At 37.0% G+C, this 17,077-nt stretch overlaps 2 protein-coding genes and 1 pseudogene across 2 annotated transcripts; all 3 read left to right on the top strand.

Annotated features, from left to right (window-relative positions):
* The first annotated feature begins 942 nt into the window (after positions 1 to 942).
* LOC140961049 (uncharacterized protein At4g37920-like) lies at positions 943 to 3,850 on the top strand (annotated as a pseudogene).
* Positions 3,851 to 5,883: 2,033 nt separating this feature from the next.
* On the top strand, positions 5,884 to 6,312 carry LOC140961048 (uncharacterized). Its single transcript, XM_073419370.1, has one exon. The coding sequence runs from the start codon at positions 5,884 to 5,886 to the stop codon at positions 6,310 to 6,312; it is 429 nt and encodes a 142-aa protein (XP_073275471.1).
* A 3,276-nt stretch (positions 6,313 to 9,588) lies between these two features.
* LOC140961047 (uncharacterized) lies at positions 9,589 to 16,375 on the top strand. The gene is made up of 11 exons (XM_073419368.1): positions 9,589 to 9,945; positions 12,075 to 12,154; positions 12,276 to 12,363; positions 13,651 to 13,750; positions 13,846 to 13,919; positions 14,058 to 14,129; positions 14,259 to 14,336; positions 14,899 to 15,002; positions 15,369 to 15,441; positions 15,895 to 15,956; positions 16,035 to 16,375. The coding sequence occupies exons 1-11, from the start codon at positions 9,589 to 9,591 to the stop codon at positions 16,357 to 16,359; spliced, it is 1,413 nt and encodes a 470-aa protein (XP_073275469.1). The 3' UTR covers positions 16,360 to 16,375.
* The last annotated feature ends 702 nt before the right edge of the window (positions 16,376 to 17,077 follow it).

Below are 17,077 nucleotides of genomic sequence, written 5' to 3'. Positions count from 1 at the left end.
CCTTTTAAATTGTGCTATGACTCGTCATTAATTTTTAATAATTATTATTAAATTAAACATAAAATTAAGTATTTAATAAAATTAAAAAAAATGTAATATAAATCATGGTTATAATTTTATACACCCAACATATTTACATAATTTACTAATATCAATAAATGCACGTGTTGTGAATATATAATTTATAAAATCATATTTTGTTAAATCCTTGTGAGCTATTTTTTTTTGGTTTTACACTCTTCACATCATCATAATCAAACTTTGAACTTTTGACAAACTTTTACCCATAATTTATGATTATATGGAGCAACGCCACTGCAAAATACAGAACAATTTACGACAGTTAGAAAAATCTCTTTAAATTTAGCGATGATTTTCTCTAAATTCTTTGTTAATTCGAATTTGTCGATAGTTTTAATAAAAATGTCACCAAATTACTAAAGTTTTCTGAAACTGTGGTAATTTAGCGACGGTTTTATAATAGATATCTCTGTTACTAGTGACGAAATGAAAAAAACCATTGTTAAAAGTGACGGAAAAGTAAAAAATATTGCCAAATTTAGCAATGATTATTGATTAATCGTCTCAATAGAGTAGACGAAAGCCATTGTGATCTCATGTTTTGTTAATCGGGGAGTAAATGTTACCACCATGAGACTTGCTCAGAGAGGAAAAGTAGGGAAGGCAATTTCCCCGTGGGGAAAACCTGAAATAGGGTGGGTTCGGGGGAGAGCTACCGGGTTCGGTTTTGGTTTCGGGGATGGGGACGAGGATATAATTCGGAGGCGGGGGTGTGGATGACAAATCAAGTTAGGATTTTGATTATGTCTCAAAAAATTTTAAAGTTTAATTCTCATCCATTAAGTTGAATTCCTTTTATTTTAATCATTTTTTCCTCAAAATCATTAAATCAAACTAATATTTGAAAAAGAGACAGAAGAGATGGAGATGTATAGTAAAACAATCTCTGAAGAGGCAGGAACAAACTTTGGCTCAGAATTGCTTTATATGACTGCTGCTCGCTATTCAACGAATATTGAACACCTCTCATGGTTGCTGACAATTGATTTGGTGCGAACATGTACATTCAGCAATGTAGTCTAACCAATTTAGCTTCTAGTTATAAATTGCTTAGGATGTGTTAAGAATCCCTTCTTCATTCCCAGTCTTGACCAATTTTCCAATTCTTCCTTTGCTAAAAACAATCACTGAGAACATGTGCTCGTGCTCTAATAAATTGAATCATTAAGATTTCACGTGCATGTATTTGAAATCAGGAAGACTGTGATTTATGCTTGTGATCTTTTTCATTGTTTTTATCAAGATTTTGTTTCTGTAGATTATTCAATCATGTTTTCAGATTGACGAACATGTCCTAATGCATAATGAGCTTCTTTATGAAATCAGAAAGTCGTCATCTTATGTTAGTGACATTGTAGCTAGGCACAAAAGAATTTTTTCTTCATTTACATACTGTGTCAGAATCATTTTATGATAAACCAGCGGAACGAGAGGGTAGAGACTATGTTGCTATGAATACTCTCCTGTTCTTTTTATGGCATCAATATGATACTAAATTTCTGTAATGGAAGCTATATATCGAAATAAATATTTCATAAAAGATTGAGGGAGCATGTCCCTTATTTATGACAGATCCTTTTTCAATGTCTTTGACCTTGAATGACGCTTCTATAAGTATATCATGGAGTGCAGAAACTGACAATTGTTTCATATATCAGAACCCTAGTAATTAATTTCTTTTATTTTGTATCTTCTAATCTCGCTTGGGTTTAGTTGAAAGATTTCGTTGCTTTTATTTTACCTGGATGAGACTGGGGTTGTGTTCTTGTAGAAAAGTTTTGGTGTCATTCAATACTCGAGATATCCATGAAAGCTGCGATATATTAGCGGGTGGATTTGTAGCTAAATATCTTAATCATATTTGGCCTTTTCAGTGTTGTGATATAATTTGCATCTTTCTTCGGCCACACGGTTTGCTGGTTGCGCCAAAATTAATGAATGCTGATAGATTATCTTTTAGTATCCCATGTCATATGCATATTTTTCGCAGAATATATCTCTCGAAATGTGTTGTTTTATTTTTTCTTACTTATGTTTTATGTTTCACAGATCATATTATTGTTGGATTAAAGGTATGATCTTTTAGGCTTATGGGCTTTCCATGTGTGTGGATGGAAATTTGAAAGGTGGGTTTGTCCCACATTGGAAAAATGAAGTGGTATAGATGAGTTTATATTGTGTTACATTTTATAGAGGTGTAACAATGATTGATCAAGAGGCTCTCTCTCGCGCACGTCGGCGCAGGGGTGCAAATCATGGGCCCGATTTGCAGTGGAAAAAGGCTTGACTTGTGCAAGCGTACGAGCACAACCTGGGTGCGTCGAATGTCGGACCAATCAAGGAAAAAATCGCCTAGCAGCCTATGCCATCTTTTTTTTCGATTGAGACCTTTCTTAGCATGGCCTAGATGTTGTTTGCTTCCTCCACTGATAAAGTTCAGGTACTGTTTTTGCTCGCTAGCATAGTGCTTTGTGCTGCAACTCTGCTAGTCTGCCCGTTGTATCTTGGGACACAGATGTCCGCTGGAACCTCAGAGCATATAGGAGAGGGCGGATCTGTTTTAATGAAACTATACAACTTACATGCCTCGGTTTGGTTTTCGTTTCTTTCACACGATACTCATACTGTAAACATCACGCTTGTTTCTGTTACTGCTTTATCTTTAGGAGTTCAATTTTACGCTGCTGTTGTTAGCATTTTTCCAACAATTATTAGATTTTTCTTTATGGGTGTCCAGCTATAGTGAAGATTGCTGATACGTACGTGCTTAGCTGCTGTGCAAGCTTATGACACGGCAACTGAAAGTTTAGAAGCAGTGACTGCTGCTACAGAAACAAAATATGAGGATATAATTAATTCTCCAACTTTAGATGCTGCTTGCCGGAAGATGGATAATTTGGCGGAGAAAAATCAACTTGATTCTACATTGGTCCTTATGATTACAAAAGCTTGGTCAGCTGCCAAAGAGTCAAACATGATGATAGATGAGGTACAAGCATTTTTCATCTTGCATATGCATCATCCTTTTTCCCTTAATTTGGAGGTCGCTTGTTTTATGAGCGTAAATAGTTATAGAGAAAAACCAGTAAAGTTGGGTCTCAATCAAAACCCCTAGCCAAATGTTATTTTATTTGTGGTAATGAGTGTAATGGGGGCTGGCTTAGAATTTCATTTTTGATTTAAATATGTAGCGACAGTGTTGAACTTTATACGCGGATGTATTTTGGTTCAGGCCTTCAGCTACTCTCTGGAGGAAGATGCAAGTATGGAATATTATATGTATGTTCTTCCTCCTTTCTTAGGTGAAAGATGATTGTATCATTTATACAAAACAGCAAGAGGTAATCTTCAAAGGCTTATGCCAAAGGAAATAAGGATACTGAAGTATCTTCTTACCATCAAAGACCCGGAGGAGCACAACCCCTGGAGAGGAACTTGGAGGGAATGACGTAGACTCCCTTGACACATATGTATTCTCAACAATCTTTCTTAATGTTTAATCCCATTAGCAGGAAGCAAACAACCTGAATCACTACTACATGAACATTTGAAGATTTAAGATTGATCGCTTTGTCAAGTCATATACTTCTGATTCATGTTTCTAACAGGACTCCAGAGCAGCTGCATACCTGGATAAGATCTGTGGTGGATGCATATCATTTCAGCAGAGAAGGCACTCTTATTAGGGAAGCGAGGGATCTGATGAACCTGAAAATCGTACAAAAGATGGAAGAGTTAGACGAAGACTATCCAAGATAATTTCATGTGAGTTATATTTACATTTGATGGAGTTTCTCATAGATGGGTCCACTAAGGTTAGGCCCAAACCAGATACCAAAGTGGAAGACCCGTCAAGGGCCCATGTGCTCTCCTATAAATATCATGTTCGAGTGTTCAGTTCATTCATTCACTATATTATTTTTCAGCAGCACCCTTAGCTGCTCTCACCTCATATCCTCAGTCTCTGACTTGAGCGTCGGAGGGGCTACGCCGAGACACCCTCCCGGCCCCCTTATAACGGTCTTCTTTGTGATTTCAGGCTCAGAGAAAATTCGAAGTCTGCGTCTGGACTAGAAACATTTGCTGGAATCGGACCTTAAATTTTCCATGAATATCACTTGACGCCGTTAGTGGGAAACTTTGAGTTGAGACGTAGAGATGGTAAGTAGGAAAGGGAGCAAAAGCGCTAACTCAGCATCATCGCGTCCTCATATGGGACTCGAACAATCTCATGTTGAGAAGAGACAGGAACAACCGTGTCTTGAGATGAGACATGAACAACCGTGTTTTGAGACGAGGCAGGAATATCCCCATCAAGAGACAAGAGCCGAGCAGCCCCATCATGAGACGAGGGTCGAGCAACCTCGTCCCAATGAGAATGTGGGGAACTTGACCCTGGAACAGTTGGACCAATTTATTACCCGGACAGTGGACGAGGCCACGAAGAGGAACCAAGAGTCTATGTTTGCTGAGGAACAGGCCACTCGCCAGGAGCGAGAGGAAAATGTTGAGGGCCGTCAGAGCAAGGTTGAAGAGATGCGACCCCTCCCAAGTGAAGAGAATCCAGAGATGTAAGAGATGTGGAAGGAGATACGGATGTTGAGGCAGCAATTGGGAATCAGATCTGAAGTGCCCAAGAGAGGAAGTTCTTTTTCACTTGTCATTTTAGAAGAAGAGCTTCCTCCAAGTTTCCGACAATCAAATGTGGGAGAGTACGATGGACGTACTGACCCAGAAGAACATTTGGGAAGGTTTGAGAACGCAGCTCTGTTGCATCAGTATTCAGATGGAGTTAAGTGTAAGGTGTTTCTGGGCACGTTGGTGAGGTCAGCCTAGCAATGATTTAACACCTTGCAGCCCAACTCCCTTCGATCTTTCGAGGATTTTTCCGCTGCTTTCTTGCACAGATTCTCTAGCAGCAATAGACACCAAATAAATTATTTGAGCTTGTTTGTGATGAAGCAGCAAGAAACTGAAACTCTGCGAGAATTTATCCACCGTTTCAACGATGCAGCGCTGGATATACCAGATGCTTCCCCTGACATCATGATAAGTGTCTATACCTAAAGACTGAGGAGAGGGGAGTTCTTTAAATCGTTGGTCAAGAAACCACCATCAAGTTATGATGACTTGTTATCTCGGGCAGAAAAATATGTAAATTTAGAAGATGTCCAGCAACATAAGAGGATGGAGCAGCGGCATGGGGGAAGTAGAGTTGAGGGAACGGAAAGAAGAGGTAGGAAGAAAGGTGCGGGCGAGAGAGATGAGGATAAAGCTAGGGGCAGACGACAATTCTCATCCCATGTTCCTCTGGATAGGAGTCGTGACAAGGTGATGGAGGTAAGGGAGCCCGAGGGGAGGTGGGAGAAGTCGCAAAGGGTTGAGAGCAGTGCTAGATTGCCTTTGCGGGACAGACGAGAAGGATCCTCATCCGGGAGTCGACAGAGGTCTCGTCCGTCCCCTAGGCATGGTCAAGGCCCTCCGTGGATAAATCAGAGGTTTGAGGAGCAGAGAGGGAAAGGTTGAGGTCAAGATGTCCCTCAAGAGCCCGTCGAACTGAGGATGAGAATGAATGAAGATAACCACCCTACGAGAGAATGATTCATATGATTTCGGGGGGTGCTACTGATGGAGACTCTGGGCGAGCTCGGAAGGCACATGGGAGAAGGTTGGAGAACTTTGAGACATCTAGGGGTGCAGACTTACCACAAGACCCCGTCATCAGCTTTGGGTCGGAAGACCTCTGAGACGTTGTGACTCCACATAACGACACCTTGGTGGTGACAGCCACCATTGTCAATTATGATGTGGCGAGAATATGGAAGCTCCGTAAACGTCTTGTTGAAGAGCATGTTGGATCAAATGAAGGTGGAAGGATTTGAGTTTGAGCCAGTCTCCACCCCGCTGTATGGGTTTGTAGGACACGCCATCCCGTCTTTGGGTCAGATTGTTCTTCCCCTATCCTTGAGGACTGATCCTCAGCGGATAATAAAAATGATAGCCTTCACCGTGGTGGATACCCCGTCAGCGTATAATGAAATTCTAGGACAGCCAGCCTTGAAAGATTTTAGAGCCGTAGCGTCCACTTATCATCAGAAGCTTAAGTTTCCTGTGGGAAATGGAGTTGGAGTCTTGTGCGGGGACCAAAAAGTCGCGCGTCGGTGTTATGAAGGGGTAGTGAGGGAGGAGGGAAAAAGAACGCGTGTGGAGGTTAACATGATTACGAAATGAAGAAGTGGGGGACTTGGTCCTATTGAAGATACAAAAAGAGTAGAGGGGAAAGTTGGACCCAGAGTGGGGAAGGACTTTTCAGAGTGATTGAGAAATTTAATTCTGGAGCATATTACTTGGAGAATACTCAAGGCAAGGCTTTAAAAAGGCCCTGAAATGCTTACCACTTTAGGAAATATCATTTTGGATTTTATCGTTGATGTATTTCATCTTTGAATTTTCCCATGTAAACAGTTGAAATTCAATAAAATCAGTTCTTCTTTTCAATTCATGAATGCTGTTGTATTATGAAGGTGATATAAATTAAATTTTCTTACTAAGGCATCGCCTAGTAGAGGAACAAAGTGAATGAGAGAAATTTTACTTTCCTATTAAGGCATCGCCTAGTAGATGAGCATAGTGAAGGAGAAAAATTTTATTTTCCTATTAAGACATCGCCTAGTACAGGAGCAGAGTGAAAGAGAAAAATTAAATTTTCCTACTAAGGTATCGCCTAGTAGAGGAGCAGAGGGAAGGAGAAAAATTAAATTATCCTACTATGACATCGCTTAGTAGAGGAGCAGAGTGAAGGAGAAAAAATTTATTTTCCTACTAAGGCATTACCTAGTAGAGTAGTAGAGTGCATGAGACAAATTAAATTTTCCTACTAAGACATCGCTTAGTAGAGAAGCAGAGAGAAGAAGAAAAATTAAATTTTCCTACTATGGCATCGCCTAGTAGAGGAGCATAGTGAAGGAGAAAAATTAAAATTTTCTACTAAAGCATCGCCTAGTATAGGAACAGAGAGAAGGAGAAAAATTAAATTTTCCTACTAAGACATCGCCTAGTAGAGGAGCAGAGTGCATGAGACAAATTAAATTTTCCTACTAAGGTATCGGCTAATAGAAGAGCAGAGTGCAGGAGAAAAATTAAATTTTTCTATTAAGACATCGCCTAGTAGAGGAGCAGAGAGAAGGAGAAAAAGTTTATTTTCCTATTAAGGCATCATCTAGTAGAGGAGCATAGTTGGGAAGGAGAAAAATAAAATTTTCTTACTAAAGCATCGCCTAGTAGATGAGAAGAGTTGAGAAGGAGAAAAATAAAATTTTTCCTACTAAGACATCGCCTAGTAGAGGGGAAGAGTTGGGAAGGACAAAAATATAATTTTCCTACTAAGGCATCGCCTAGTAGAGGAGCAGAGTGGAGAGGAGAAAAATTAAATTTTACCTACTTGGGATGCGCCTAGTAGATGAGAAGAGTTGATAAGGAGAAATTAAATTTACCTACTTGGACGGAGGAGCCTAGTAGAGGAGAAGAGTTGGATAGGAGAAAAATTAAATTTTACCTACTTGAGCTGCGCCTAGTAGAGGAGAAGAGTTAATGAGGAGAAATTAAATTTTACTACTTGGGCTGAGCCTAGTAGAGGAGTCACGGGTGAGGAGGTGAAACATTTATTTTCCTGCTGAGCCATCACCTAGCAGAGGAGTCAGAGGGTGAGGAGATGAAAGTTTTATTTTTCTGCTCGGGTATCGCCTAGCAGAGGAGTCAGAGGTTGAGGAGGTGGAAGTTTTATTTCTTGCTCAGGCATCGCCTAGCAGAGGAGTCAGATGATGAGGAGGTTGAAGTTCGATTTTTTCTTCTAAGGTCCGGTAGCAGAGGAGTTACGAGATGATGAGGTGATAGTTTTATTTTCCTGCTAAGGCATCGTCTAACAGAGGAGTTAGAGGTTGAGGAGGTTGAAGTTTTATTTTTCTTGCTAAGGACTATTTTAGCAGAGGAGTCAAGGACGCGGGAAAGTGGAAATTATTTTTCTTCAAAAGCTTAGTAGATGACCTTGAAGATGAGGGCGACGAGGGTATACCGTGTTAGAAAATTTTATTTGGTTTGTCGATAACGAACGATGTTTATCGCTGCGAAAATTACGAGGATCGACCTGCCCGATCAGGGCGAGTGCTTGCGGGCGTGGGTGGCGCTGCGCTAAGGAGTTGCAGGCGAGGGTGAGGCAGGGCGAGGCGATGTATGGCGAGGCGAGGATGAGGTTGGTGTTGGGCGAAGATGGGCGAGACGAAGGCGCTGATGTTGGAAAATATATGATAAAATTAATACAAATATATAATTAAAATGATACATGAAAATATATGATAAAATTAATTTTAAATTTTCAATCTTTAAATAATATGAATAATTTATTTTAAATATTGATTTATGTAAAAAATAATTAAAATTATTTTAGTAAACTTTTAAATTTCTAAATTCAAATATTGTTTTTTCCAAATAAAAATTGAATTCTAAATAAAATATTTAAATTTCAAACCAGATACAAGAATAAATTCCAAATCCAATTCTATTTCCAAATCAAAATCCAAAATTTTAAGCATCCAAGCACACTGATTTTTGAAACCCAGACGAAGGCGAGGATGAGAATTCGATCCCGATGATTTCGGGTTTCGAGAATGAAAAAGCGAAGATCGCGACGGATACGAGGATGAGAATAAACTTCGAAAATGAGGATGGCAAAACAGTCAAGCTCAATTGCTATCCCTGGTCTCTTTGGTTATATGTGTGAGTACTCGTACATTATTAAGTCTGGCAAGTGACGAAAATTAGCTTCGCTTACCTTGAACCTTACGTAACCTTTCAGATGATGAAGGCTAGGCATGCTTAACGGACCGGTTCGGGCCTGAACCGACCCGGAACCGGTCCGAGAAGCCCGGAACCGGATCCGGTATGTGAGAACCGGACCCGAAACCAAACACAATCCATTAATTTGTGTGTTGAACCGGTTCAGTATTTTCTGAACCGGTTCAACCGGTTCCAAACCGGTTCCGGGACGTATCCGGAACCGACCCGGAACCGGACCCGAAACCGGACCCGGATCCGACAATTGAATTTTAAAAAAAAAAAATGAAAAAAGGCACTTGGGCCAACGGCTGCAAATGCAGCCGTTGGCCCAAGGCTGCACATTTGCAGCAGCCAACATTTCAGTAGCCGTTTTTCAACGGCTACTGAAATGGTTTTTTTTTTTTTTTAAATTTGGCCCCCAATTTTGGGGGTCAAATTGCAAATATATATTTATTTTTTAACCCTCAAAATCACCTATAAATACAAGTCATTTTTCATATTTCACATATCAATTTTCTCTCAACTTCTCATTTCTCTACAATCAATATATTTCTTTGCTATCATTTCTCCAAATATATTCAATAATTGTGTTATAATTTTATCTATAATCCATATTATTTTTATTGTTATTTATTTAATATTTCGCAATTTACTCATACAAATATTCGAATTTCAATGGCATCGTCTTCAAACCGTCGTGGTGGTCGTGACGAATACGCTCCCGATTTTGGTGAACATTTTGGCTACATTCCCGACTTTGATGAAGTTGAACCTGGTCACGAGGATGAAGAAGCCATGGAACTCCCCAACAAAGATGTAGGGACGCCATCGTCTACTCGAGCAAGCAACACAATGTCAACGAGCACGACGACAGCCCGTGCAAAGCGAAGCAAAGTTTGGGATCACTTTGATATTGAACAACAAGGTACGAATAACTCTTTTGCCGTTTGTAAAATTTGCAAAACGAGGTATTCTTACAAAACGGGTGGTGGTTCCGGTGGTACCGGTACTTTGAAAAAACATTTAGTTAAGGTACATAAACTTGACCCTGATACGCTACAACCATTTGGTAGGGAACCAATACAACAACAAATTAATCCTTTTAGTGGTAAAGCTTTTACAATTATAAAAGAAATTTCTCGGAAAGCTATCGTAAAGTTTGTTACCAAATGTTGTCAACCTTTTATAATAGCTGAACAAGAAGGTTTTGTTGAATTTACTAGTACTATTCAACCTGGTTTTCATAATATTTCTAGGCACACACTTAAAAAATATTGTTTTGATATTTACAAAGAATATAAAGAAACACTAAAATCGCATCTTTCAAATATTTCTTGTAGAGTTAGTTTGACAACTGATATTTGGACTAATTTAAAATATGAATCATATCTTGTTGTTACATGTCATTGGATTGACGAAACTTGGACTATGCAAAAAAGAATTTTAGAGCTAGATCATTTAGAATCGTCTCACAACGCATACACTATAGCTAGATATGTTTTAAATGTTGTTAAGATTTATGGCATACAAAATAAAATAATGTCGATAACGTTAGATAATGCGAGTGCCAATACTCTTGCAATTAAATATCTTAAAGATTCACTAAAACCAATTTTAGAAGGTAATTTGCTTCATGTTAGATGTGCGTGTCATATTATCAACTTATGTGTGAAATGTGCTTGTGATGAACAAATGTCCACTGTAATAGAAAAATTCAAATTATGTGGGAAATTATTACGTGAAAGAAGATATGGACGTGACTGGAAAGCACTAGTCGAATCAACCGGAATTAAATTTAAAAAATTTCCTCTTCCTATTGAAACTAGATGGAATTCTTTATATCACTTGCTTCATACTTTATTACGTTTTCAAGATTTAGTTACTCCGTATTATAATAATATTACAACACAAGCTTTAATGCTAACAGACGATGATTGGAATATTTTGAGTAAATGTGTTTCTTTGTTAGAAATTTTTAAAGAAGCAACCGAAAAATTTTCTGGCATTAACTACCCTACTTCAACCATGTTTCTACCTTTGCTTTTCAATATGTTTTATAAATTTATTGAATATCGCGATGATTCTATTATGCGTGATTTTGTTGCAAATATGGAAAACAAATTTTTAAAATATTGGGAAACTATCCCAATTGTGCATGGTTTAGCAACATTACTTGATCCTACTCAAAATCAAGGAGGATTAGACGTGTTCTTTGAATATTATGCTAAATTTCTTGGGAAGAATGTTGACGATCAAAAGAAGTCAATCATGCATTCTCTCCAAGAATTGTTTGATTTGTATGCTAGTGAACAATGTGATGAACCGAGTGCGCAGTCGGAGGAGATGCCGACATATAAGAGCAAAAGTGGAGCACTGAACTTCTTTCAAAGTTTGAAACGACAAAAGTTCAAAGGAAAATCGGTGACAACAACCAATTACAATGAGATCCAAATTTATCTAAGTCAATATATTGAGACTACGGATAATTTCGATGTTCTTGATTGGTGGAAAGTAAATTCTAAACTTTATCCAGTGTTATCTGCAATTGCAAGAGATGTCCTACCCATTCAAAGTTCAAGTGTAGCTTCCGAATCAGCATTTTCAGTATGTGGAAGAATCATTGGTGACCAAAGAACTAATTTAAAGCCAGAAACACTTTCCATGCTAACGTGCCTACAAGATTGGTTTGCAGCAGAAAAAAAGAATAGGACCTCTGGCGCGATCGACGAATTCCAAAGCTCAAGTTCCGACGAAGATCCAGAATATTCTAAATATATTTTAATAAATCGTGATGAATTTTAGATTAACAATTGTAAAAGTAAATGTTTAAGGTATTCTGTTAAAATTTTTTTATGTAATCATAATTATTTGCAATCAAAATTCTAAATAAAAAATTCTCAATTAATATGACTAATTTTAATTATATAGTAAAATATATTAAATTAAAGTTCGGAACCGGTTTGAACCGAACCGGAACCGGTTTATTAGAAGCCGAACCGGTCTTGGTTCGGATTGGTTCCAAGTATTTGAACTTGGAACCGGAACCGGTTCGGAACCGGTTCCGAACCGGTTCGGACCGGTTCCAAGTTCACCGGACCGATAACCGGTAGGAACCGGTCCGAAACCGGTCCGGTGGAACCGATAAGCATGCCTGATTGAAGGCCACTAGGAAATCGAGTTGCTGTGCTCTCTGTGAGAACCCCAACCTCGCTTCAATTTGCCCTATTTGCGTTAATGACAGGTGAACTCACCAAAATGCTCCATTTTTTGTGAAATAAGCAAAAAAAAATTGATGTTTTATTTGCGGTGTTGCGTTTAATTGTTATTCTCGAATCGATTGGTTTTTGGTGCGATATATTCAGATTGAATGAGTACAATTGTCATCTGAGATTGTTGAAGAGTAAGAGGGACGCTCTGTATTCGAAATTGACTCAAGTTCTCGTGGCCAAGGTATATATTGACCCTTACGGGTGAGCATGCAAGAAATAATTTTGACTGAGGATTGACGGATGTGAATTAACATAGTTGTGGCCAAGCTTTAATTTTTATAAAAGTACAGTTTAGCTTTGATTTTTTTAATAATGTTTTTGTAAACGTAAGCATCAAATCCACAAAATTATATCGATTGTTGAAGTGAGAAAGGATCTACTGACAAATCCCTTTAAAATGTGTAACTTGGAATGTATATTATGTCCAATAGCATTACTCGACCACATAATTTTTTTTCCTTTTTTATTAGCTTTGTTCACGGGCTTGATCATTGTTGTTTTATTTCCTTAGTTATGGTTTTCTGATCTTTATCCGTGATATGACTATGTTCAAATCTTTATCTGCTCTGTAATGAATGGGTTTGATCTTTTATCTTCTTTTGAGCTTCGGGTCGGGAAATATGAGTCTTGCACTCGAGACCTCTATAATATTTGGGAGAGTTGCTGCCACTAGATCAAGAGGTTTGTGGCAATGAAAGGATTTGGTAATTGGTCCTGTGCATCAATGATTAGGTATCAACAAACACATGTCGAATAATTTGAAAAATGAATGTATAGATGAGAAGCTAGATTGAAAAGCTACAATTGTTATTTTAATTTTTGGCAAAACTGTATGAACGTGAGGTTCATCACTGGAGAACATGGTGGGATGCAAGTAATTTGAAAAGTTTATATAAGGAGTTGTCCAGACTTAGATAACTGCAGCTTGATGTTATTTCGTTTTGTATGTTCATGTTTCATGACTTGTGGCATGTTAACTTATCATTCCTTTACGGCTCTATAAAAAACTATAGAGCGTGACTTAAGTTTGAGAGGCCTTTCTTCTTGGGTTTAAGGTTTATTGTTAACTCAGTTGTTGGAAGCCGATGCAACAGAAGAGACTACACGCAAAGAGTTACAACATATCAGTTTTATAATCATTTTGGTATTCACATTACAAAATGAATTAAGGTGTATGCACCTAATATTTGTAGTTGAGTGAAAACAGTCCAGAACAGTGCGCTGGCATTGGCTTCTGGATAGGTGGGTGACTTTAAAATTTTAAGTTCAAGAAATTCACCTACCTAAAACTTAGTTCTTTTTAGATGAACACTTTCGTTGATCTTGAATCTTAAGAGTTAAAGTCATAACATATTCTCTGGTTTCTTTTTTTTTTTTTGCGATGCTTGTCTAATTTTAACTGGGCTAGCAACTTTCGCGACACCTTATATTGTTCTGCAAATTTTGGCTGAAATAAAACATTTTTCAGGGCAAGGCTGATGATCAACACAGGTGGAGGGTCCTTCAGAATGAGATTTTGACGAGGTTGAGAGATAATCTTCGACTTTGTAAAGAAAAAGTTTCCACAGGTCCACTGTCTTCGATTTTGATGACATGTAATGTCAGTTGCACATGCTTTTGAACTTATGTCATGTTACAGTTAAGAATAAATGATTATATGTAGGAAAGGCTAAGATGGAGAAGATATCTCATGATCTTAAAGTCAAATATGAGTTACTTCAATCAGCAAAGAATACGGTATGACAGCATTGCTCCTTCCTTTACCTTTGATGGCTGTTTTAGCTCACATATCCTTTTCAAAGTCTTTCCTTCTCAAGTTATTAGAATTACTTACCAGATTAATTAAGTGAATTTTGTTTTCACATGTAATCGCAGTTGGAAAAGAGTCAGGTGGATCAACTTGAAAAATATTACCCTAACCTTATCTGCAAACAGAAATTGAAACGTGTAAGACTCAGTCTAAAGTGGTTTCAATAAATTTTTCATGATTCATTCTTTATTTAATCTCAATCAAAATTTTCTAGCTAACATGCTGTATGTCAACTAAGATTAATGCTCCAGATTTCTGAATTTTAGATGGCTATTACGTCTGAGCGCCTTCGTAAGCAATCCATCATCATAGAACAAATATGCAAGTTGTTTCCTCAAAGCCGGGTACTTCAAAAAATAATTTTACGCTACATTGTTGTGCTTTTCTTGTGAGTGAGTAGGTCTTTCATTTGGCGGAGGCAGTCATTAGCGTATACAGGATTCAGCTTAGGCATTTTATTTACTGATTTCAATCACTAACATCCAAACACCTGTAAACATTTTAAGATTACTGTTTTCTAGAACAGCAATGCACGGATGGTCCCTTTTACTGTGTTCAAACTGTAATTTTATGTGTGATTGTCTTCTAAAGTCTATCGATTGTGATATGGTATATGGTCTTGTTATTGTCAACTTTGTAGGTTTGTATAATTTATATGAACTCTTGAATCCTTATTAGTTGTCCTACCTTTTCAGGTTCTATTAATCAACACTCAGCAGCAGTATTACCTATAAATTTTTTATATTTGTTTTGCCAAGCTGTATTTCTTTTGCATTTGTGTGAGTAACTAAATATATGCAGTGGTTGCTGTCAATATCATGCCCAAGCAATTGCAGCAGTTCTATCCGAGTTTTCTTCATAAAGTTGGTATTTTTTTAACCATTATATGTCATATTTTTATATAAGGTGAATGTAGAAGAGGAGAGTTATGATTCTATTTGCAATGCACGCTTGCCAAGAGGCTTAGATCCTCATTCAGTTCCATCTGCAGAGCTTGCTGCTTCTTTGGGGTAAAATTCACACTCTAAGTAATGTATCCATGTATATTTTACCGAAATAATTACAATGAAAGTTATAACTACTAAGTAGAATCTCTCTCTGTCTCTGTCTTCTTCCGTGGGTCATAAAAGCCATGTCAAACCATTGGAGAACTAGGTTCTTGGCTAATCCAGAATTAGTTTTTTTTTTATCAAATCAGAATAAGGTTTTTGAGTTTCCAACTGTCTATGAATGCTTGTTTGGGAAAAAATAATAATCTGCATGGCTCAATATGTGCAGGAAATTGACATTATTCTGAAGTGAAAATGGCATTATAGTTTGGTTTCTTAATGTTTTGTGATTTACCAACTTGTTTTGCTCAATGTTTGATGACACAGATACATGGTGCATCTTATAAATCTTCTTGTTCGCTGCATTTGTGTCCCTGCGCTTCATAACTCAGGATTTGCGGTATGTTCAGAAGTACTTTCTCTGCACTCTGATCTTTTAAGGAAATTTAATTGAAGTATGCTCATCAGCGAAACAGCGTATAGCAAAGTTTCAAAATTTATAAATACCTATCATAGTGATCATAGTTTAAATTTTGCTTGGAAAAATTGGGTGTGGATGATTGATAAAGCATGTAAAACTACTGAACATTGCTTGAATTTGCATGGTCAATACTTAACTGTTCAAATCTTGGCACATGGAGATAAATGGTGCTTTGATCAAATCTGAGATTTTAAAATGATGCTTGATTTTTTTCGATATTTTTGTGGTTTTCTTTTGAAAGCTACCAGATGCACTTGTTATTTGTAATCTTGGAGTTTTTTTTTCTTACCTCATTTATTTGGAGGGTGGGTTATTTTTATGTTTTGGCGAGTAACTGGAGTTCTTATGTTTGGTTATTGACTATTGTGTCAGGGTTCATGTTCTCGAATATGGCAGCGGGACTCATATTGGGACGCTCGTCCATCCTCCAGATGGTATTAGCTTTGTGTTTATATAATAAACTAAATAAAATGATAACTGCTATCCTTCACTCAAAATTTTCCATTATGCAGTGTATATCCTCTTTTTATTCCGGGCCAACAATTTTGCTCCACTGGTGGTGACATTTCATGGTTTGAGAAAAGCTCTAGTAGTTTTGGTTTAGCTTCAATGGAGTCAGAGAGGAGACCTTGTCTAGATTCCTCTGGCAGTAATAGTTTCAAATATTCATCTGGTTTTCCTCATTCAGTTGAAACGCATAAGGATTTACAGAAAGGCATATCACTTCTCAAGAGAAGTGTGGCATGCATAACTGCATACTGTTATAATTCATTGTCTTTAGAAGTTCCCCAGGAAGTCTCTACTTTTGAAGCATTTGCAAGGTTTCTGTATAAATGAATTTAACTTATCAAGAGAATTGTGGTATGCATAACTGCATACTGTTAAAATAAAATTTATTTTCTTATTAGAATTATCTGTATAAATGAATTTAACTTATCCAAAATTTATAATTTAAACATATGTAGTTGAAGTATAATCAGACAAATAATTTTTATCTTCATTAGGTCGACGAACTTTTAATTTGTGAGATGAAATATGATGATAATAAATAGATTATATAATAACATAATAATAAATAACTATATTTATAATAAAACTCGAGCAAAAAATAATGACAAAATCTTGTGTGAGACGGTTTCATGGGTCGTATTTTATGAGACAGATCTTTTATTTGGGTCATTTATGAAAAAATATTATTTTTTATATTAAGAATATTACTTTTTTTGTGAATATCGATAGGGTTGATCTGTCTCACAGATAAAGATTCGTGATATCGTTTCACAAGAGACATACTCAAAGGTAATATAAAGCTAGAATGTTATATTTGCTTTCTTAATAACTTGTATGATTCCTTAACCATGATTTTTTTCAGCGAAAAACTGTATTTTCAAAAATAAATCATTAAATAAAATTATATAAAGAGTGTATAACTAAACTTATTTAAAACAGCTTATAAGTTTTCAGATCTTTTAAGTTGTTTTATAATCTTACAAAGTGTGAAGTCTTATTTTAAAAATAAATTATTAAAGTGTTTGAATGAAATTATTTTAAATAA

Source organism: Primulina huaijiensis, chromosome 16 (assembly GCF_012295235.1).
Source record: "Primulina huaijiensis isolate GDHJ02 chromosome 16, ASM1229523v2, whole genome shotgun sequence".
In the NCBI taxonomy this organism is placed as follows: Eukaryota; Viridiplantae; Streptophyta; class Magnoliopsida; order Lamiales; family Gesneriaceae; genus Primulina; species Primulina huaijiensis.
The sequence above is the reverse complement of the archived record's forward strand: the minus strand, read 5'-3'. Positions and strand labels throughout refer to the sequence as shown.

What these genes read in the sequence shown, in the direction of transcription:
- LOC140961048 (XM_073419370.1), top strand. Translation starts at nt 5,884, where the DNA reads ATGATGTGGCGAGAATATGGAAGCTCCGTAAACGTCTTGTTGAAGAGC.
- LOC140961047 (XM_073419368.1), top strand. Translation starts at nt 9,589, where the DNA reads ATGGCATCGTCTTCAAACCGTCGTGGTGGTCGTGACGAATACGCTCCC. An exon ending in CTCAAGTTCTCGTGGCCAAG is followed by an intron (nt 12,364 to 13,650) that starts GTATATATTGAC and finishes AACATTTTTCAG; the next exon opens with GGCAAGGCTGATGATCAACA. An exon ending in GAGCTTGCTGCTTCTTTGGG is followed by an intron (nt 15,003 to 15,368) that starts GTAAAATTCACA and finishes TTGATGACACAG; the next exon opens with ATACATGGTGCATCTTATAA.